Source organism: Chiloscyllium plagiosum, unplaced genomic scaffold, assembly GCF_037043375.1.
Source record: "Chiloscyllium plagiosum isolate Xiang-an unplaced genomic scaffold, Cpla_swu_hap1 HiC_scaffold_21, whole genome shotgun sequence".
Classification (NCBI taxonomy): domain Eukaryota; kingdom Metazoa; phylum Chordata; class Chondrichthyes; order Orectolobiformes; family Hemiscylliidae; genus Chiloscyllium; species Chiloscyllium plagiosum.
In genome coordinates, this window is record NW_028270159.1 from 20,600,216 (window position 1) to 20,622,452 (window position 22,237).

At 40.8% G+C, this 22,237-nt stretch overlaps 1 protein-coding gene and 1 non-coding gene across 3 annotated transcripts in view; both read left to right on the top strand.

Moving 5' to 3' along the window:
* Positions 1-20,129, top strand: part of LOC122564874 (carboxyl-terminal PDZ ligand of neuronal nitric oxide synthase protein) — a 133,147-nt gene extending 113,018 nt beyond the window's left edge. For both annotated transcript variants that reach the window (XM_043720255.2, XM_087998396.1), the window contains 3 exons: positions 5,979-6,144; positions 9,193-9,547; positions 13,861-20,129. In XM_043720255.2, the coding sequence (XP_043576190.2) occupies positions 5,979-6,144; positions 9,193-9,547; positions 13,861-14,461 (1,122 nt within the window). In that variant the 3' untranslated portion in view covers positions 14,462-20,129. The remainder of the gene's footprint in view (positions 1-5,978; positions 6,145-9,192; positions 9,548-13,860) is intronic.
* Positions 7,536-7,608, top strand: trnak-uuu (transfer RNA lysine (anticodon UUU)). Its single transcript has one exon. It is a non-coding gene; the product is annotated as a tRNA-Lys (tRNA).
* Positions 20,130-22,237: the final 2,108 nt, after the last annotated feature.

Consider the following 22,237-nt stretch of genomic DNA (forward strand, 5'->3'; position numbering starts at 1 on the left):
CATTAGAGCCAGTCTCAATACCAGAAACTTGGATGTTCGTACTATGTTCCCCTGAGAACCCATCACCCCCTACATTTTCCAAAACAGCATACCTGTTTGAAATGGGTATATCCACAAAAGACTCCTGCACTAGCTGCCTACCTCTCTTACCTTTCCTAGAATTAACCCATCTATGTGACTGTATCTGAGACTTCCCCCTCTTCCTATAACTGCCATCCATCACATACTGTTGCTGTTGCAAATTCCTCATTGCTTCTAACTGTCTCTCCAACTGATCCATTCGATCTGATAAGATTCGCAGCCAACAGCATTTATGGCAGATATAACCCGCAGTAACCCTTAAACTCTCTTTAAGCTCCCACATCTGCCAAGAAGAACTTATCACTCTATTAAAGGCCATTTTTGCTCCTTCACAATCTACAGATCCAGAAATTAACACCGTCTTATTCCTCTACAAATACCGCCCCAGGTTAAATTAATAGTTATGGCTTATATTTTAAGTTTAATCAAGAGACATATCTCCAAAAACATATAATCAAGAAAGAACCCACTCTACTCACTACTGCAGATTCTCTGTAGGCCACATTTAAAACAATGATTAACTTATCTGATTCTGTGCTGTGAACTTTGCCCACCAGTTTCTCCAAGATCACTTGTGAATTTCACTGTTTGTTAATTTTCCCAGATGCACTCCGATGTCCATGAATTGAAACAGCAAAGGCAGTAACTGTGCAGGTTCTCTCTCTCTCTCTCCTGCAATGACCTCACCATGTGCTTCCTTTGTCTGTTCTTCTCCCTTTTAAAACTGCTGTTGTTTTGACTTTTCTTTTCCAAAGTTCCAAAGCAATGCAACAGCATATGAAACCGTAATTGCTGCTCCTGGAATTCGAGGAAATAGCCTCCAGCACCTAAAATGCCTCAAAAAAGGAGCAGCTTTTACAGCCATAAATCTTTCCCGTCCCCCATCTTGGATTACCCAGAATCCTTTGATTATTGAATTGTAGAGATCTACAGCACAGAAAAAAAAACCCTTTGGCCCATTGAATCTCTGCCAGTCCAAAATAACCACCTAACCATTCTAATCCTATTTTCCAGTATATGGCCTTGTATACGTTGGCATTGCAAGTGCACATCTAAATACTTCTTAAATGTGATGAGGGTTTCGTACTTCACCACCCTTACAGGCAGTGAGTTCCAAATTCTCACCACCCTCTGGATGAAAAGAAATTGCTCCTCACATGCCCTGTAACCCCCCCTACCCTTTACCTCAGATGTGTGCCTCCTGGTTATTCATCCTTCCATAAAGAGGAAAGGTTTCTCCTGTATACCTTGTCTACGGTCCTCATCATTTTATATCTCAATCAAATTAAACTGTTGTCATCTTTCACCTCCCTCCTCATAGCTGCTTGATGAGTGTTATTATGATGGAATGCAATTTGTCCTGAACTGTTAGTCAATTTGCCATCATGTATTACATTAAATCTGTCTCCTCTCCTCTAAGGAAAATAACCTCAGTCTATCCAATCTTCTTCATAACGAAAACTCTCCAGTCCAGGCAATGTTCTGGTCAATTTCCTCTGCACTCTCTCTGGTACAATCACTTCCCTCCTATAATGTGGATTCCAGAACTGCACACTGCTGTGGTCTAACCAATGTTTTATACAGTTCCAAACTAACCTCCACCCACCTCCCCACACCTCCACACCTTCTCCTGGTCACTATTTTCTCCATCACTCACTTATCAGGCCCTCGCCCTGTTAAGTGGAACATGTAAAAATGCACAATTTAGTAATATAGAGCAGAGCGGGACAGATTTCCTTGTTCAGCTGAGAAACATGATTTAAAGGACAAGGATGATCATCCAATACTCCACCTAGGCTGGAGTTGAGCATCAGAGGAGCTTCCAATAATCCAAGTAGTGTTGATATTTGGAAGGATTGAAATTCTGGCAAAGTGGGAATATTGCTGAATTTATAATCCAGAGGCTTAGCTGATTCGACCATAGACGCTGGTGGAATTTAAAGTCAATATATATAATTTGGAATTGAAGGCTGGTTTCTGAAATGGCAGAAACTATCATTAGTTGTCTTAAAGCTCATCTGGTTCACTAATGCCATCTAGGGCAGGAAATCTGCCATCTTTACTTGTGACTGCATGTCCACAGCAATGTGATTGACTCTTAACTAACTTTTCAAAAACCCCAAAAGCCCCTCAGATCAAGGGAAATTCAGGAATGGACAACAAATGCTGCTAGCCTAGTTGGCAATACCCATGTCCCATGGAAGAATAAAGAGAAACTGAGATGGAGATGGTAAAATAAACTAGAAACTTGGCAGAGTATCTAGAGAGGAGAGAAATGGTCTACTTGAAGCTTGAAAGAAACAACAAGAAAGATTTATAGAAATGAGCTTCATGGTGACATTAATAGAGTGAGGGACAGCATTTTAATTTTCCCAGCTAAATCTACTAAAAGTCCTCATCAATATGTTCCTCTCAGTAATGAGCTAGAGGTCACAGAGAAATTGCAGTTGCAGCCATTTTAATCAGCCATTGACTATTCTCCATGGAGCAGACTGACGTTTTTGGCTGTGTGATAGGGAGTCTGTCCAAATTCTTATTGTAATGTTTAAAATTAGCTCAGCTAGACGTCTGTGATCACATTATAGTGGAGTCCTTACAAAATCACCAACAGTGAGAAACAATAATCTGAGGTAATGGTTACTTTGCAATGCAATAAAACGTCTAGGAGGGAGCTGATGTCACTCACATTTGAGATGGATTTTAATTTCATGTTTAATGCTGTTATCTTAACCCATTGATAATGTTGCTGTAACAGTGTATCCTGCACTCTGTTCAGTTCCCCTGATGCACTTGTATAGCACAATATGACTGTAAAGTGTGTAAGACAACACTTTTCACTGTACCTCGGTACATGTGACTGTAATAAATCAAATCATTATTGAATACTTCATCTGTTCATATGATGTTGCTCTACCCATTTCACTTTATAGAACAGATATTAATGTCCCAAAACAAAATTTACAAGATTGTAATATTTTGGTTCAGGGCTGGCATGGTGGCTCAGTGGTTAGCACTGCTGCCTCACAGCACCAGGGTCCCAGGTTCGATTCCAGCCTCGGGTGACTGTCTGTGTGGAGTTTGCACATTCTCCCTGTGTCTGCGTGGGTTTCCTCCGGTTTCCTCCCACAGTCCAAAGATGTGCAGGTCAGGTGAATTGGCCATGCTAAATTGCCCATAGTGTTAGGTGCATTAGTCTGAGGGAAATGGGTCTGGGTGGGTTACTCTTCGGAGGGTTGGTGTGGACTTGTTGGGCCGAAGGGCCTGTTTCCGCACTGTAGGGAATCTAATCTTTAAGGGAAAATAATGAATTGAAGGTTGGGCATGGTTGGAGGTGATTGTGTCCTGCCTGCCAATGAGCTGAGGTGGCTTGCTTTTTAAAGGTTAAAAATGGGCCCACGTTGTGATTGTGGGATGGAAGTACAAGGTGTTCACAATTGTACACATTGAGCTGGATTTTTCTGCCTGGATATTGCCACTCCACTCCTTTTATGCAAAATAAAAGATCACGCATTTGTGATGTTAGGACTCCTTCAGAAATTTGGAGCTGTACTTCCCTCCTCATGGGCACTACAGTCACGGGAAGGCAAAGCGTACCCCTTCTTCTGCAAGTTAAAGGGCCAGCATCACACACAACCACTTTGACTGTTACTGTGAAAGGATAAATAAAGTAGCTGTGAGTGTCTGGGAGTTTAGGGTGCAAGATAAAAAGAGTGCCAAGTAGGTAAAGGATAGGTTACAGTGTCAGGTGGGTCGGGGGAGATGCCAGGTGAGCGGGATGCCAGAAGGGTAGGAGATAGGGTTACAGCTACCAAATTGCCAGGCCACCAGATGGCAATAGGGCCAGGAAAATGATGGAGTGATTAGGGTTGGTCAGGATGAGTGTGAGATATCTGGTCTGGGTGGAGTTGAATGTGGTTGGCAGAAGAGGAGAAAGGGGTCCCTGGTCTGATTGGAGGTCCAGCAGTGAGGGAGGGGAATCATGTAAGGTTCTGAGAAATCTGGAGGGGGTGTAGTTGGAGGGTTGAGTTAAGCTTGTGTTGGGGGCAGCTATTGTTCAGTATGAATAGTTACTCAGGTGTTGGACTATGTATTTAATAGTCTAACTTTTCCTGCGGAATTACTTACTTAACTGTAGGAGGCACCTCTGAATTTGCCAATTTAACAGGATACTTTGAGGGTTAGGGCATAGAGAATTGTCCAGTGGAATCTTCAATTTTCAAGGCAATTCTTTAAGGATTTGCTATGATGGGAGTTTCACAGGATCCCTGTGTGCATATCCCACCCACAGAACCAGCCATCAGGCCATTGGAATATCCGGCAAAAACAGGTCAGTTGATGCTGGGTGTAGATAGACTGAATCACTCAGCGACCTGGTTGGAATATCAGGTTTTTATAAACTGTTATATTTTAAGCCATTATTGTTCCTAGATAGAATTGAGTTGAGATCTAGAGAATACCTAAATATCATTTGTACCTGAATCCACGTGATTCACATTGCATTCAAATGGATTTTAGGATGGTAAAATCAATAGAAAACTATTGTGATATCAAGTTGTGTGTTTCTTAAGATAACCCTGAATTTCACAGGTCAGCAAGAATGACAGAGACAGCAATCAGAGTGATCGAGGTAGTCAATCCCACCTGAAGCAGAGAAAATGCTGACTTTATTATTCACCACAGAGAAGGCAGGTGGGAGCTCAGGTTCAGATTGAAGAAACTAACTTTGTGAGGATTAAAGAAGACTGAAACGTTGACGTAGCTTTAACTAGAGGGAAGAATCTCTAGGGTAACCCTCAATGTGACAGTCGGTCCTGAGTTTACAGTTGCAAGACTGGAGAAACATAAAAGGAGCAGTTAACTGGGATTTGGAAAACAGCTTTTGACTATATGTGGGAGAGTTGGTGTTCACTGAAAGAACAGTGTGAAATATAAGCACGTGGGTTTTGCGGAGGGGGACAAGTGATTTTTGATGGTTTTATAAGTTTTATGAGGAAACGTTTCAAGTTGTGTGGAATTGAAGTTTCATGCATTAAATAATGAGTTTTCTTTATTACAGTAAAACTCCTTGAAGTTGGATTCTTGTCATTTCACTGAAAATTCAGATTTATTTCTTAAAATTATTGATCTCTACAGGGATTTGTCACTTTAGCCAATTAGCTGCTTGATTGATGTTTGCTGCATTGGACTTTCTAAATAAGGTAGTCTGCAAGAATGGAATTAAGTTCATACTATCAGGGCTGGAAATGTGTTGCTGGAAAAGCGCAGCAGGTCAGGCAGCATCCAGGGAACAGGAGAATCGACGTTTCGGGCATAAGCCCTTCTTCAGGAATGAACAGACGTAAGCATACATGTTTGAAATCTGAAGGTATCGTTCAGCAGTTGCCTGAAGCTGTTCACTGAGCTGTGAGCTTATTTATTTTATCATCAATCTCAATGGGTGTGGGTGTAGAATGGAGGATGCACCTCACTGGGTACAAACCTCCACTTGTTCATACTATCAGGGCCAAACAGGAATAAATTGGGATTATTGTTGGAAAAGGCCTGACTGTCTGAGAGAGTAAACATAGATCATTACTGCTATTCAACATTATGCAGAGAAAACGTTGACAGTGTTTACCAAGCAACAGTGTCTTTATTCAGCCATGAATATCACCTGTGATTAGTTGCTTTGTTGTATCACAACAGCACAATCTAGGTATTGTCAAACAGACGTAAGCATACATGTTTGAAATCTGAAGGTATCGTTCAGCAGTTGCCTGAAGCTGTTCACTGAGCTGTGAGCTTATTTATTTTATCATCAATCTCAATGGGTGTGGGTGTAGAATGGAGGATGCACCTCACTGGGTACAAACCTCCACTTGTTCATGAATGACAGATTTAGTTCTTTGTTGTGCCAGGTGCATCTGCTGAAAGATCAATTGTCAGCTGAGACAGCAGCTAGAATCGAGTCGCAGGCCCGTGTTCACCAGCTCATCCTACAGAACAGAGATCTCCTACAACACGTCTCCCTCTTGGTCAAGCAGTTGAAGGATTTTGAGAACAGAATGTGTGCACAGCAGACAGGTAAGGAGTACTCCAGAGGCTCAACAAGGCCATGTTGTCCAACTTTATAGAAAATGGAAGACTTGCATTTATATGATGACTTTTATGACCCAGGAGTATTGTATTCTAACCAGTGATGTTGAATTCTCAAATTCTTGAAATGCTTGGACTCGTACCTGGTGCAAAGGAAGATGGTTGTGGTTGCTGGAGGTCAGAGTTCTCAGCTCCAGGACGTCTCTGTAGGAGTTCCTCAGGGTAGTGTCCTAGGCCCAACCATCATTAGCTGCTTCATTAATGATCTTCCTTCATCATAAGGTCAGAAGTGGGAATGTTCGCCAATGATTGCACAATGTTCAGCACCATTCATGACTTCTCAGATACCAAAACACTCCATGTTTAAATCTAACAAGATCTGGATAGTGTCCAGGCTTGGGCTGACAAGTGGCAAGTGACATTTGCTCCACACAAATGCCAGGCCATGCTCATCTCCAATCAGAGACAATCTACCCACTGTCCCTTGACATTCAATGGTTACCACCACTGATCCCCGATATAAACATCCTTGGGGTTACCATTGACTAGAAACTCAACCGTACTCACCATATAAATATAATGACTTCAAGTTATAAGTTTAAAAGACATTTGGAAAAGTATGTGAATAGGAAATCTTTGGAAATATAAGGGCTAAATACAGGCAAATGGACTAGTTTAGTTTGGAAATATGGTCGATGTGGACTAGTTGGACTGAAGGGTCTGTTTCCATGCCGTATGACTCTATCACTCTTATTCTCATTCTCTCTCACACTGCTTCAACTCCCTTACACACGCACACTCTCTGTCACACCTGTCGAGGAATGATCCATTTGTAGCCAGTCTGCATCAGGGAGTGGACTCCAGACATCTCGAGAGAGTGAGAGAAGAAATGAGTCATTTTCTGCCAGATTGCAGTGTGGAGCAGACTTCAGCAGGGACACAGTTGGGGGTGATGGGGCATGATGGTTCCTGCTTCTCTTCTTTGTTCTCTTGGTCATGGACGTCTGCCCTCTGACTGCCAGCCTCAGACTCAACACAGACCCAGTATGGCGTCAGTGTGGATTTCCAGTCTTGAGTACGCTCCCAGCAGGGTTAAGCACTTAAGAAAGACTGTAATCTTTGAAATTCCAGCTCTATTTCTTTATTTTCAACTTAAAACTAAGAAAGTCTGCAATGTGTAACTTTAACCTTATTTCGTATACTATAATTATTGCAATATTTGACTTTTAACTTTGTTCTTTCTTTCTAACTCATTCTTATGATTCTGTATCGAGGTGCTTGGACCTAGGATGGTGCCTTGTGTGGTGACATGGAATTTTCACTGTACTCCTGTACTTTTGTACTCGAGTATATGCGACAATAAAATAAATAAGTTCAGAGCCCAGATAGCTCAGTCGGTAGAACATCAGACTTTTAATCTGAGGGTCCAGGGTTCAAGTCCCTGTTCGGGCATTGCTGTTATGGGTGGCACAGCGCCAGAGACCCGGGTTCAGTTCCCGCCTCAGGCGACTGACTGTGTGGAGTTTGCACGTTCTCCCCGTGTCTGCGTGGGTTTCCTCCCATAATCCAAAAATGTGCAGGTTAGGTGAATTGGCCATGCTAAATTGCCCGTGGTGTTAGGTGCAGGGGTAAACATAGGGGAATGGGTCTGGGTGGGTGCGCTTCTGCGGGTCAGTGTGGACTTGTTGGGCCGAAGGGCCTGTTTCCACACTGTAAGTAATCTAAAATCAAAAATCAAAAAAAATTTGCAGCCAAGTCAAACTCACTGAGTAGAATAAGCTTGAGCAGTTTTCACCAGAGTTCTCCAGGTCTCATCATGGGCAAGAATGATAACAGAGGCATCACTGATTCTGCTGTGTCTTGATGGGCGAATAATTGCTGTTGTTCAGACGAGGCAGAAACTTTTATAACATTTAAGAAGTATTTAGGTGTGTACTTGTGATGCCAAGGCATACGAGACAATGGGCTAAGAACTGGAAAATGGGATTAGAATAGTTATTATTGACTAGTATCGACCAATGTGCTGTAGATCTCGAAGATTCTGGCATCAGTCATTGGCTGATTAGCTTGCCAACAGGGATGGTCTGCACCTGATTGGCTGCTCTGGGTACTGACCAGGCAACTCCCTCTTTCCAAGCTATCCCTTCCAAGGTCACCTTGATGAGGCCTCTGACCTCCCTGATTTCCCAGCATCCCACACTGCCTAAACAACTCCAATTTTGATCTGTTCCTCAGGCTACCAATCTCCTCCCAAGCAGCAGTGAAAGTTCCATGTCACCACTCAAGGCACCATCCGAGGTCCAAGCATCTCGATACAGAATCATAAAAATGAGTTAGAAAGAAAGAACAAAGTTAAAAGTCAAATATTGCAGTAATTATAGTATACGAAATAAGGTTAAAGTTACACATTGCAGACTTTCTTAGTTTTAAGTTGAAAATAAAGAAATAGAGCTGGAAGTTCAAAATTACAGTCTTTCTTAAGTGCTGCTTAAGTTTTAAAGAATGAGCAGCACCTCTCCGGGTCTAACTGTTGGTTTTTCCCCAAGGAAACCCAGTCACTCTCAGTTAATTAGAAATGTTGAAGAACTATGTACCTAAATTGGCAACCCACTTCCCCGAAGCTGATTGGTGAAGACAGCAGATGCTAATTTTATAAAAGCCTGAAGTCCAGGGATGAGGTCACTTCAGTTGTTAATGTATCCTCTAGCTGTAGTTGTGGGATATAGGAATATCTGACGAGTCGACACATTACAATAAACCTTTGCACTATGTCAAATGTAGAGTCGGCATTTCTAGCATTTGCCTCTGGTGTGATATAAAACACTGATTAGAATCATCACTTTACAAATTCCAAACATACTACTCTCTAATATCAGTGAAAAATGGTGATAATTAGTTGCAACATTTGAGAATTATTTCTATATAAAATGACTCTAAGCCTGTGCAAAAGGTGGGTTACTATAAATGGATTCTAACCTTGAGGAGGTGGAAACCTATAATTCACTAAATAATGTTTTTCTTTTGTTATTTCCTCAGCTGACCCAAGTATGAGCTCCATTTCCGAACAAATTTCGTCATTGACTCTTCACCACCACAATCTGATAATGAATGAGCCTTCCACCTCAACCCCAGGAAGTGTTCCGATTGTTTCTGGTAGGCCAAGCACATGGGCTGACCATGACAACAGTCAGTCATTCACTAATCTCATGAATTTGAGTAAAGAGGACCAAGAGCCAACACTGGAAAATAGTAACTGCCAGACAATGACTGGGAAGAAAGAGGCATGTAGAAGGACTGAAGGCTCAGAGGGCAATGAAAAATCTCCTGCCACAGTAGAAATTGCTGCTGACTTTAAACTGCAAGACATAAGCCTGGAAGCAAAGAATGGAAGGTAAAGTTACCTCTTCCTGATTGCTCTTTCTGATCTATGTACCCCACAATCCTACAATCTTACCTCACTGCCTGTTTTCCCTCTCTCAGTGAGCGAGCAAGCAGGGTGTGGAACATTCCCGGTGTTTTAATATCCCAGTCGCCATGTATCTTTCACTGAGAAATGCGGGCTGGGGTCACACACACTGTCAACCCAGGAGAAAATCATTTTCCTTTCCTGTGTGTTGATTTTGTCTGCCTCGTGACAAGAAGAAAGGAAAGACAATCCATGGAATAAACAATCTACAACTGTCTCCTTAAAAAATGCCACACCTAAAATTTCAATTGCTACATTTTTGTCAGTTTTCTCATTTTTGGATTGCTATCCAATATTTTAAGTGTATATTCTATCATCTGAATGTACCACCTATTTGATTTCTATGCCTTTTCAACATTTTCTTCACCCCTCCTCCTTCCCTGAGTCCTTCATCAACAATATTAACCCTCATATCCAGCTATCATGTCAGGAGCCTACCTTACCTGGTTCCACCAGGGACAAGGTTCGAGCTCTTTCATAAGTTTTTGTAAGTTTGATCTAATTTCATTTCTTCTCCTCTGTGACGGTGACTTCGTCCTTATTAAGTCTAAGGTGCTAACTGTTAGTGAGATAGTGTTCTATGACTGAGAGAAATGCTAGTCAGTATCTTTCACCCAAGTCAGAAATCTTCCCTGTTAAATTGTTCTTTTGATCCCATCCTTGTCTCAAATTAATGTGTACACATAAGGACTATTAGACATTGGTTAGGAAGCAAAGTCATTCTGCTGGTCTTGTCTCAAGCTGCTGATGTCCATTGTAGCTGCTAACTTGACTGTGATCAGACAATTCAGCACAGACTAAGTCTCATCATACCTGGCACAGTGTATAGAGCTATTGGGGAATTCAGATAAATCTGCTTTTAATGCACTTTCAGGCCTGATTTGATCAAGACTTGAAATCGGCTTGTATTTCAGCAGTGCTGAGCCATCTCTGTGATATTTATCTGTTTTGATCTGCTTAACAAAGCATCGTGTTTCTTTTGGTTTTAACAAAATTAAACTCACATAAAACTGAATGCAGAATTGTTCAGCTGTCATCACTGAACTGGTTAAGAATTTTTTCTTCTGACAACCAGGCATCTGGTGCAGAGATTCAGATCACAGATCTAATCATGGTAATTGGTAAACTACATTCGAGATGAGGATCCGTGAGTGATCCTGAATACAGTCCATCAACTTCATGAAAATGAAGTGTGTTTGTATAATGAACTGCACCCATTCAAGCTTCAAAGAAGCCTCATTTGGAAGAGCTCTCAATACATTTTGCATCAAATGCAAAGTTCTCTTGAACGGCCATGGATGGGCTATTCTCAGAATAGAAGTACAGTTTTTAAAAAAGTGACTTCCTCTGGTTCTTACTAATCTGAGAACAACATAAATCTCAAACATGCTACCAGTTTAGATTTATCATCAGGAAACCATGTCTTTTTTTTAGGGGGATTTAGTTGGATAGAGGCACTCAGCTGTCCAGCAGAGTGTAAAGAGGTTTCTAAAAATTTCCCCACTCTAATTTTCTGCCCACTTCACTGATCTGCTATTTGATCTCCTTCAATAACTCTCAGGTAACTGTTTCCTCACGTTTGAGTCTAATCTATTGACAACTCGTTCTGTTGATTGACTGGGAAAATATCACAATCAGTGATGTTGCATCTGAAGTCCAGGAATGTGTACTTTCTAGCAGGACTATTTGGACTGGGAGTGGAATGTCTTTAGAAGATGTGCTCTTTTCCATTAGGAATGAAGTTTGCCTTCTTCAATCCATCAAACATCACTGAGAAAACTGTCTCGCTTTCAGCATTTACCAGTTGTTTGCTTCCAATTGAATAAAAGTACAATGGTTTTTGGGAAAACCTTTTGACGAAGTTCATCACCATTTTCAGAGTATGTCAAGTGCAAATCAGTACTTTTCAATTTCTAAGCTTAGAAAATTGTTGAAAGACTTTTGTGATGGTTTCTGCCATTGAATTGTTTCCAGTGAATTCCTTCATACTTTTTTGATTTTTCCCATAATCCAACTGTGGAATCCTCCCATTTAAATACATGATATTATGGGACAATGTTATCAGTAGCTCTGAGATCCTTTGATATTCAACAACATTCTAAGATTACTTCTTTGAAGTTGAAAGTTGGGTATTCCCCATCCAAACTGTTACATTGACTGTCCTATTAACTTGTTGTAGCAGTGGTCTGTAGTCTGGTGTGGTCGAGAGATGGTATGTGGTAGCAATGCAACCCACCATTACGCTACTTGACATGGACTACTAGCAATTTGTGACTCTGTAAAACTGTGCAGAACTGCTTTGTTTTGGATGAATGTTACAGCGGTTTACCTTTGTAACAGAATGAGAAAAAGCTGAATGAGACTCGTGGGTGAAGCCATATGAGAGTTGAGTGAGCAAGTCCAGCACTGTTCCTTCTGTAATTACTTATAGAATGCCTACAGTGTGGAAACAAGCCATTTGGTTCAACAACTGGCCCTTGGAAGAGCATTCCACCCATACCCATTCCCCTAACAAACACCTTACACATCCCTGTGTGTGTGAGCAATTTAGCACGGCCAATTCACCTAACCTGCATATCTTTGGACTGTAGGAGGAAACCCACACAGACACAGGGAGAATGTGCAAACTCCACATAGACGGTTGTCGGAGGCAGGAATCAAACCCAGGTCCCTGGCACTGTGAGGCAGCAGTGCTAACCACTGAGTCAATGTGCCACCCCCAGTTGCTACTGGAGGTGCACATGTTGAATTGTCTTTTTTTAAAAACTGCATCCTAATTTCCATGAGCTGTAGACGTTTGCAACCATTTCACATAATGTTTTTGCCAGATTATTCCTCCAATTAGTATGCAGTTAATAAACCCATATATAAATACAGCTTTTGCCCATCCACAGGCTTGCATCTTTGCCATTGGCATAACAGCATTGTAAATCATCAGATCAATTTTAAACCTGAGCAGCGACCTGAGTAATTGGATGTTTCCCACCTGGAATAACTCAGACTTCACCAGTTTATAGTCTTACTACTGGGATATTGACTCAGTGCTGGTAGAAAATGAACAGCTTACTTCCCAAGTGATTTTGCTAAATATCTACGTGATTACACGTAGAGGCCCAGTTAGAATGCTGCCCAGTGGTGAAAGTGGAAAGTCAGTGTATTCCCCCATTCCCATTTTAATTGCATAATTCCTGCTTGTGAGGAAGTGTCTGCCATCTCATCATTCCCACTGGATTGGTTCAGGAGTCCTTTCCACCTGACGCTCAACATTTGCCATGTCCAAGCCTCAAGCTAATGCCATCGTGGGCACTGCCTGCACAACCTTCCCTGCCCAAGTTAAAATCTGCTGTTTGGATGTTTTCCATTCACAAAGTTTTCCTTTTGTTTTGCTGTGGTACTAAAATAAAGCAATTTGATCTCATTAAGTGGATTTGTAGATTGCATTTTGCTTCCATCATTTTTTACCACTCCCTGTTAAATTGAACTTTTTTTATGGTAGCGATGGATTTGAGAATTCTTCAAAATTGTAATTCGCTCTCCAGCCTGAATGGATAAACTAATGTGGACATTATCTGGGCACTTGTTTTATAGTTCTCTTTATATTGCACTCCAAGCTATAAAATTAGCTAAATTGCAGGCAATCATCATTTCTACCAGTCAACAAAGCTTTCAACTGAAGGACAGGGTCACAGATATAAAGATCCATTTACAGACAATTAGATTAGATTCCCTACAGTGTGGAAACAGGCCCTTCTGCCCAACAAGTCCACACCGACCCTCCGAAGGATAACCCACCCAGACCCATTTCCCTCTGACTGATGCACCTAACACTATGGGCAATTTAGCCTGGCCAATTCACCTGGCCGGCACATCTTTGGACTGTGGGAGGAAACCGGAGCAAACCTACACAGACACGGGGAGAATGTGCAAACTCCACACAGACAGCTTAGGCTGGAATTGAACCAGGGTCCCTGGTGCTGTGAGGCAGTAGTGCTAACCACTGAGCCACCATGCCAGAGTAATTAGCAGTAATCTATTCGGAGTAATCTATTGAGATTGAACTGACAAGCTGATTATTTTGCTTGACAAATATTATCCTCAAATAAATGACTATACAGAGAAACTGCCTGACAGTTGGCTGCAGTTTTGTGGCTGTTAGACAATGACATAGGAATAAGCAAAGTTTGACCAGAAAGAGCAGGTGGACAAGTTTGAAATGCTTCTTTTCTTGTTTGTTCAAGGTTTAATCAGACCATTCCACGACTAAACCCACCACCACCTGTCATGAGGAAGCGTTCAGCTAGGTCGTTGCTGCTGTCTACTGAGACAACCTCGCCATGCATCAAGCAAGTGATTGGGAACAGCCTTTTGCAGTCTTTGGACACATCAAGTTTTACAGATGTTTCCTCCTGTACTTTTGCACCATCTGACTTTGAATCGGAAGTTGGATTGTCTGCAGAGGAGCAAACAACCCAGTTTCCATCTGCAGCCCTTCGTTCAGGAGCCACAGCTCCCACTTTAATTCTCAGCAAAGAGTCAAATGAGCAAAACAGAACTCTGAACACCACAACTGGAAGTCGTGAGAACCAGTCTCAGACAATGATGCCTCTTGTAGATTTCGTACTCAGCAGTCGTGCCAGCTACTATGATGGTCTGGAGCTGGCTGAAACCAGTGCACCTTTCTCCCCACCCTTTTCCCCATCAATCAATGAGACCTGCCTGCACATCAGCTTCTCAGATGATGAGCTGTTGGACAATGATGCTGAAGATTCAAGAGAACATCAAAAAGCTTCAATAGAAGATACAGAGGATCAAAATTTAAATCATCTCACATCGGACTAAAGCTCTTCTTTGTTGTTACAGGAACATTAAATGACCTTCATCTTCAGTGATCTCAAATTATACTCATGTGCATTTCAAGATCAGCAGACTTCAAGTGATAACAGGAGTTGACAGGTCTTGTTAACAATACCTTACATAATTACTAGTTTTCTGAAGGCATTTTCTCCAGTAGGAGATCTGGAGTTCGAACACTAAATTCAAGATTGTCAACAATCAAGGGTGAATTCCAACTAGTAATACAATTCTGAGTTGGTTTGGGCTCCATTTCTAGAATTCTAGACCATGAAAATTCCAAAACTATGAAGGAGTGTGTCTCAGACAGCGTCCATTTTCTAGGGATGTAATAATAACAAAATGCAGGAGATAAAGTCTCATATTCAATATTACTGAATGAGAGGTAGCTGTCCACAAACATTCCTGTTTCTGTACAGTATAAATCCCACTAATGTTCAACTTGTAGGTGTCACTTGTACACTGCAAGGAAAAAGAAATAAAGATTTCTCGAAAGAGGTTATTTCTCTCCTCCGTCTCTAATAGTGAGCTCTCTCCGATATACTGTCTAACAATTTGGTGACCTCCTCATTGTCATTGAGCATTCAAGACCCCTCAGCAGCTCAGAGGAAAAGGTGCTGGCCACTCACAGATTCTTTTTATGCTCCCAAAGATGTAAAGGTACAGCACGTTGAAGTCAACAGGCTACAGGTAAAAATTATTTGAGGGGCACATTACCCCATTGCTGAGGCTGGCGTCACATTCTAAGACATTTTCACTTACACTGTGTGGTTTGTGAAATTATCAAACATAATTTGTAGTCTTGCACTGCCATTTACTGAAAGGCTGACTGAGAAAGCAATTTGTACGTACACTTTTACATTGAGTCAGTTTTATACTGTATATACTGACGTTGAATACATATTGCATGTGTTAATTCACAGATTCCCTACATGATGGAAGCAGGCCATTTGGCCCAGCGAGTCCACACTGACCCTCCAAAGAGCATCCCACCCAGGACTAACCTCCTATCCATACCTATCCCCATAACCCTGCATTTCCAATTACTAATCCACCTTGCCTGCATATCCCCAGACACTATGGACAATTTAGCATGGCCAATCCACCTAACCTGTACATCTTTGGACTTTTGGTGGAAACTGGAGCACCTGGTGGAAACTCACGTAGACACAGAGAGAATGTGCAAACTCCACACAGACTGTTGCCCAAGGGTGGAATTGAACCCAGGTCCCTGGCACTGTGAGGCAGCAATGTTAATTACTGAGCCATAACATCACCCCTTACTATCTTACAATTCTTACTATCAGAAGTAAAACTTTCTAATGTCCCACATTGTGAAATGGATCAGATAGCAAATGATGGCATCACTTTTGAGCTGCTTACTTTCTTCCCCGTCTCAGGGACATCTTCAACAATTGCTGCCAGTCCGTTTATCCCATTAGATTTCTTATATCTTGCTTTAAGTCTATGTGAATCTTCCCTCCAGCATTTTTACATCACCTGATTTTGAAGCTGAGAATAGGTGGCCTAGAAAGGGAGAGTAAAGCTCAGGTTGGACTTTGCGATATGTCTTCCACAATCAAAAGCAGCATGTTTCAGAGCAGGGAAAGAATTGAGTGGGAAGACTGGGGCTGCAAACACTATGGACTGATTTTAACTAATTCAAAACCCTTCCAGTTGGACAGAATGAAAATCAGACCTGACATCTGAAAGTCACCAGACATCTGAAACAGTTGTGTCCTTGCTTACTTTCCATTGACATCGTTCTCCATTTTGCAAAAGCAGCATCACGGATGCAACTTTTCTCACCTCGCTCCAGTTCGTCTGTTTCTTACAATTTGCTTTACAAAATTCCTAGGACATTTTATTAAACTAAAGGTGCTATAAATACAGGCTGTTGTGGAGGTGGTGAAAAGTGTAGGTGGAAAAGCCCACACATGAATCCTTTCAGGCTACTCCCCAACGGGTAAGCAGACAGGAACAGATTGTCACCTCCCCAGAAACTACATGAATTGTAAAGTGAACAAAAATTGTTGCAAAATGGAGGGCTGGAACATATGATTTTTCTTGACAGCTGGAATACCTCCTTTGAAGTATTCTCTTTTATTAGTCTCCCTATGCCACACTCCCTCTATAACTGATGAAACAAACTCACAGGATCCGAAACATTAACTCTGCTTTCTCTCTACTGAGGCTGCTGGGCCTGCTGAGCTCCTCCAGCAATTTCTATTTTTGTTCCTCATTGAACAGGGCTGCTGTGTAACCCTGGTTTTACAAGCATGCTGTGGGGCACTGTCCTTGCAGTTGACACTCGACCCTTGGTGCCTGACTGCAGTTGTCATCTGCCCCTCCTCCTGACCAAGCTCAATCTTTGTTGTGTGAATGTGGCAATTATTTCTCTTGATCTGATCTTTATTTGAACTGCTGATAGCAATTTGAAAGAGGTGAAAATAATCCTTCCTGATGACCAGCAGCTGCATGCCACATTATTTAAATAGTTCAAAGCAGAGATAAAGGTTTAAGCCCTTGATTTGGAGGCAGCCGTTTGAAGTTTTCCACAGGTTTGAATCCCAATCATCCAAACGCAGTGAGCTCTGCTGCTGATGGCAGAAGCGTTCCCAGCAAAGCTATCTCATACAGGCAGGCGTGAGCACAGTACTGTAATCTTGTGTGGCTGCAGATGGTCTAACAGGTTGAAGCAGCCCTGCCAGGAACTGATTTGAGCAAAATCATTCCAAACTGTGTCCCTACAGAAAGATCTCCTATAGATAGTTTTCTTTAAACAAAATATGATTGATAAAAATAGACTGGAGCTGACATTGGAGATTTGTGGCCAGGATAAACAGGCAATGTTGTATTTTACATAGTGCACATAATTAAAAGTTGTTTTTTTTCTTTTAATTTTTAAGCAGACTTTTTAACAGACTAGAAAAATATGGTCTTGATTGATTCAATATGCCCTGTTACATTGACATGGATTACTTGTGGCATGTTTTGACTGAAGTTGCCAACAGTTGCATCTCATTGGAGATGGATGCATAGGCTGAAACTCACTAAAGGTTTGCTAACTTAGTACAGCTTGGACTGTTTGTTGGTTAAAGCTTCTGCTGGACCAAGCACCATTTGGATCGATTTTAATGTTCTGCGATGGTGCAAAATAGATGACAGTTGATGAAAATAAAATTGAGGAGAAATGCTAAACAGGCTGCCAACTTTTTAACATTTGTTTTAAAATATTGCACAAAGTCACAACTATTGTGGCTTATGGAGGCTAGTAGGCCTGTAGCATGGGTTATTTCAAATTAGCCTCTCGGTCCCTTTCCATGTACTTATTAAAAACTTTCCATTCCTAATTAGTAGTCTACACCTTTTGACTTAAAGTGGTTTAATTTACATTCCTCCATTTATTTTATTTCATATTCTATTTTTACATTAAGTTAGATTTATTTTAAAGAGAAAATGGCTTTAAATTGCAATGCGTAGACTTTGATGCATCCAAAGTATCTGATCCCCATTTCAATATTAATGTTGCTTTTACTCTAGCAGCTAGGTTCTCTCAGTGGGACCTATATCAGTTGAGCATGACATATTATCTTGACAATCCTGCTTGCCATGAAGCCAGACATTGTTCACAGCTTTCAATTTCAGTCAGTCAACAGAAAATAAAGAGGTTGAAATGCTGAAACACACATCAATGATTGGAAAAAAGGAGTCTGTGCTTGTTATGGCCACAACAAAGAAGCAGATTCAGTGCCAGGTTTACCATTGCAGTATTCCCCCATTAGGTTTCTGCTTATTCCCCATGTGGTCTGTTGAACTGTCCTGTATTAGGCACCAGCTGTTATCAGATGGCTTTTTCACTCAGTGCTCTATTAGGAAACATGTATGGAGATTAGAATATTCAAATTGGCAATTCCTGCTCCAGAAAGGCTTTGGATTTTGAGCCAGTTGAAGTGAGAATTTCTGTAAGTGGAATTTGCTGACTGCAGGGAAAAAGTGTATTAAGGACTTCAATTTACTGTTTCTTAAAAAGTAGGAACTAGGTTTTTGACATGTCTAATGTTTTCATATTTGAAGTAAGGAAATAGCTATTATAATATTGATTGGAGTATTGGGTACAGTTGAATTGGTAGGTGTGCGTTCTAATGTATTCATAATAAATGCTCAATTTTATTGATTCTGATGAAACTTAATTCATTTGTAAATGGAAAGCATTTACCAAGGCCTAACAGTGTAGATTCATGGTCATTTGCCATCTTTTTCACTGGTTTGAATTGTTCTATTCATTCAGCATTCCCTGAGTAAAATGCTTAATAATTCTATTATTCTTGTAATTATACTTTTTCCCCCAAGTTTGTCACTTCCACTTATGCCTTAATTATGTATGTATGTATGGCCCAATCTTCATCTTATTTTTTGCTTTGTTCTGTGACAATTCTTCGACTTCATAGCATGATCAACCTGCCCTCTTACCTGTGTTGTTGTGATAGAAGGTGCCAAATTCAAACTGACAGCTGAATGGAGAAAATCAACACTCTGAAACCTGCTAAATCTTGACAGACAACCTTTCTAGAGGTACAGTACATAGCCATCATCATCCCTTCACCACTGCCAAAATAATTGGCCATTCAAGATTAGCTCGAGGTACGACCAGGGTTGTCTTTTTAATGGAATGTAGTCTGGTAGCAAATGTGGCAGAGTTCAGTAAACTGTTGTGACAATTGCAATGAAAAAATTGCTGCTTTCAACATTCTGCACAGGGAAAGGTGCTGCAGAAAATGCTGAGAATTTATTATTTTGAGACTGCCTCTTTCAAAAAGGCGAGGCAGTATAGTGAATGAAAGTTGACTATGTGATTTCATTATGAAGACAGTGCATGCTCACGAATCACCCCATATGTGTTGGTGAATATAAAACAGAGAATTAGAGAATTGCCAGAAATAAATCATAAATTGCTTTCTGGAAAATATATCTGATGTACATTGCTGATATTTTGACCAGCTGATATTCTGGCAGCTTGGTGTAGATACTGGCCAAACACATTTGAGGATACGCTGTTATTTCAAATACTTTGTATTTTTACTTTGTAAATGCAATTATTGTGCAAACATGATCATAGTGATTTAGATGAAAAATGTGAATTTTCTAAAATAAATATTATGACATTTTGGATAGTGTTTCCTCCCTATCACCCTGATCAAGCCAGTGCTACCACTGATACCAAACTGGAAATGTATAGTTTGTATTGCACCTTACTGCTGTAAAATTAATTTGATGAAATTAAAGCTTGATAAAGTTTGTAAAACTGTGCAATAATTTCATAATGTACACTAGCATTTCTAATCTGTAAGTATTGTGTGACAAAATATCAATGGAACAGTTAATTCCAATTCCCTGTTTACTGTGTGTCAAATGTGCTTCGGTATATAATGTCTTTGCTATTGAGATATTAGTCTCTGGATTCAAATCACACTCTCAGGCTTGAACACACAAGCCAAGGCTCAGTACAATAATTTAATCCTTTTGAATAAGATGTTAAACTAAAGTCGATCTTCCTGCTCTGGTGAATGTAAAAAAATCTCATTGCACTGGTTTGAAGAACAACAGGTGAATCATTCCTGGTGGATATTTATTCCGCAGTCAACATCACAAAAGCAACGATCTGGTCATTATCACGTCACTGTTTGTAACTTGGCTGCCATGTTTCTTCCATTGCATAAATAATTACTCTTCAAAAGTGCTTTAAGTGTTTTGAGATGTCCAGTAGAAGTGTTATAGACATACAACCCTTCTTTCTTTTGAATCTAAATCATTCTAATCACTAATTTCATCTGGTGGATTCATTTGATTTATGGAAATAAGAGGCAATTTCTTCATTTACAAAAGATTCTCGGAGAGAGTTAACAAGGCAACTCAAGTTGCACCAAACGTGTGTTTTAAATATCACTTTTGGCTACTTATTCATGTAATGACTCATTGGTTATGATACTGGAATGACGGGCCTGCAACCAACTGGGAGAGATAATTCCAATTCAATATAATGCAGTATCCTCTGGACTGGGGAACATTTCCAATAGAAATGCCCCAATCTCCTGGCAAAATGGCAATGGAAGATTAGCAAATTGTCATAAATTGGCCATTTACTCTACTCAGTGTGCATTGTTCCACGTAGGAAATGGGGAACTATCCTACCCAAAGAGAACGAAACAGTTCAGCAAGTCACCAGTATTTGTGGAGATCCCACTGAAGCTGGATGAATTGCTGTCTTGTTTTTGGACTGGGAATTATTATCGGAGCCGAGTTACAGGGAGCTTAAAGGAGTTGCTAACCATTCTAGACATTGGAAATGTGATTTGTTGCTTTTTGCCAAGAATGGAATTTCTAAGCACTAACCAATTCATACAAAAAATTGAATGAGCCCAGAGGATTTGAAGAAATGGATTATTTGGAATGCGTACCCATCTCCAGTTCTATGAGGCTCTTACTGCTGGCTGTTACCTAACTGTTGCCAATTAATTTCAAATACATTAATAACTGACCAGTCTGTGGAAAATCCGCAGTATAGCTATACTGCACAATGAATGATCTGAATGGATTTTAAAAATAGGAAAATCAATATAAGTGTAAGTCAAAGACTAGGAATTCTGTGGCCAGTAACTCACCTCCTGATCCTCAAAGCCTGTCTGTCATCCACAAGGCACAAGTCAAGAGTATAATGGAATACTTCCCATTGCCTGGATGTGTGCAGCTCTAACAACAGTCAAGAATTAAAAATCACACACCAGGTTATAGTCCATCAGGTTTAATCGGTAGCACTAGCTTTCGGAGCACTGCTCCTTCACCAGGTGGTTGTCAACTCTGAAACCTGTTGTCAACCTGTTGTTGTGTGATTTTTACTTTGTACACCCCAGTCCACCAGCATCTCCAAATCATAACAATCAAGAGATTCAACACCATCTAGGATGAAGCAGCCTGTTGACTTGATTGACATCCTATCCATCACTTCTAATATTTTTTCTTTCCACCAGAGACACACAGATGCAGCAGTATGTACCATGTACAAGATGCACAGACACACACACAGAGACATTCATACACAGACACAGACACATTCACAACGAGACACACACATAGAGACACAGATACACTCACACAGACAGACACTGACACAGACACACACACAGACACACTCACAGAGACATACACACAAAGACACACACTGACACAGAGACACACACTCATTACAGAGATTCACATTCGCACAGAGACACACACACACACAGACACACTCCCAGAGACACACACACAAAGACACACACTGACACAGAGACACACACACTCATTACAGAGATACAAATTCGCACAGAGACACACACACACACACACACACAGACACGCTCATTTGCCCCTTCACAGTATCTTCCAAACCCATATCACCTAATAGGAAAAGGCAATTAGGTGCATGACGATACCACTCCCTAATGGCATTGTGGATCTGCCCACATTAAAAGGCTTACAGGGATCAAGAAGGCAGCTGACCAACACCTTCTCAAAGGCAATTGGAGCTGGGCAATAAATACTGGCCCAGCTAGCCATACCCACATCCAGTGAATGAATTTAAAAAGATAATTCCCAACTCCATATATGGTAGATTTGATGCATTAGAGAACAGAAAATATTGATTCCTCTGATTCACTCTTATAAGCTGTATCTTTATATTTTTAAATAGCATTGGAAATTAATAGTTATCAAATAATTCACATA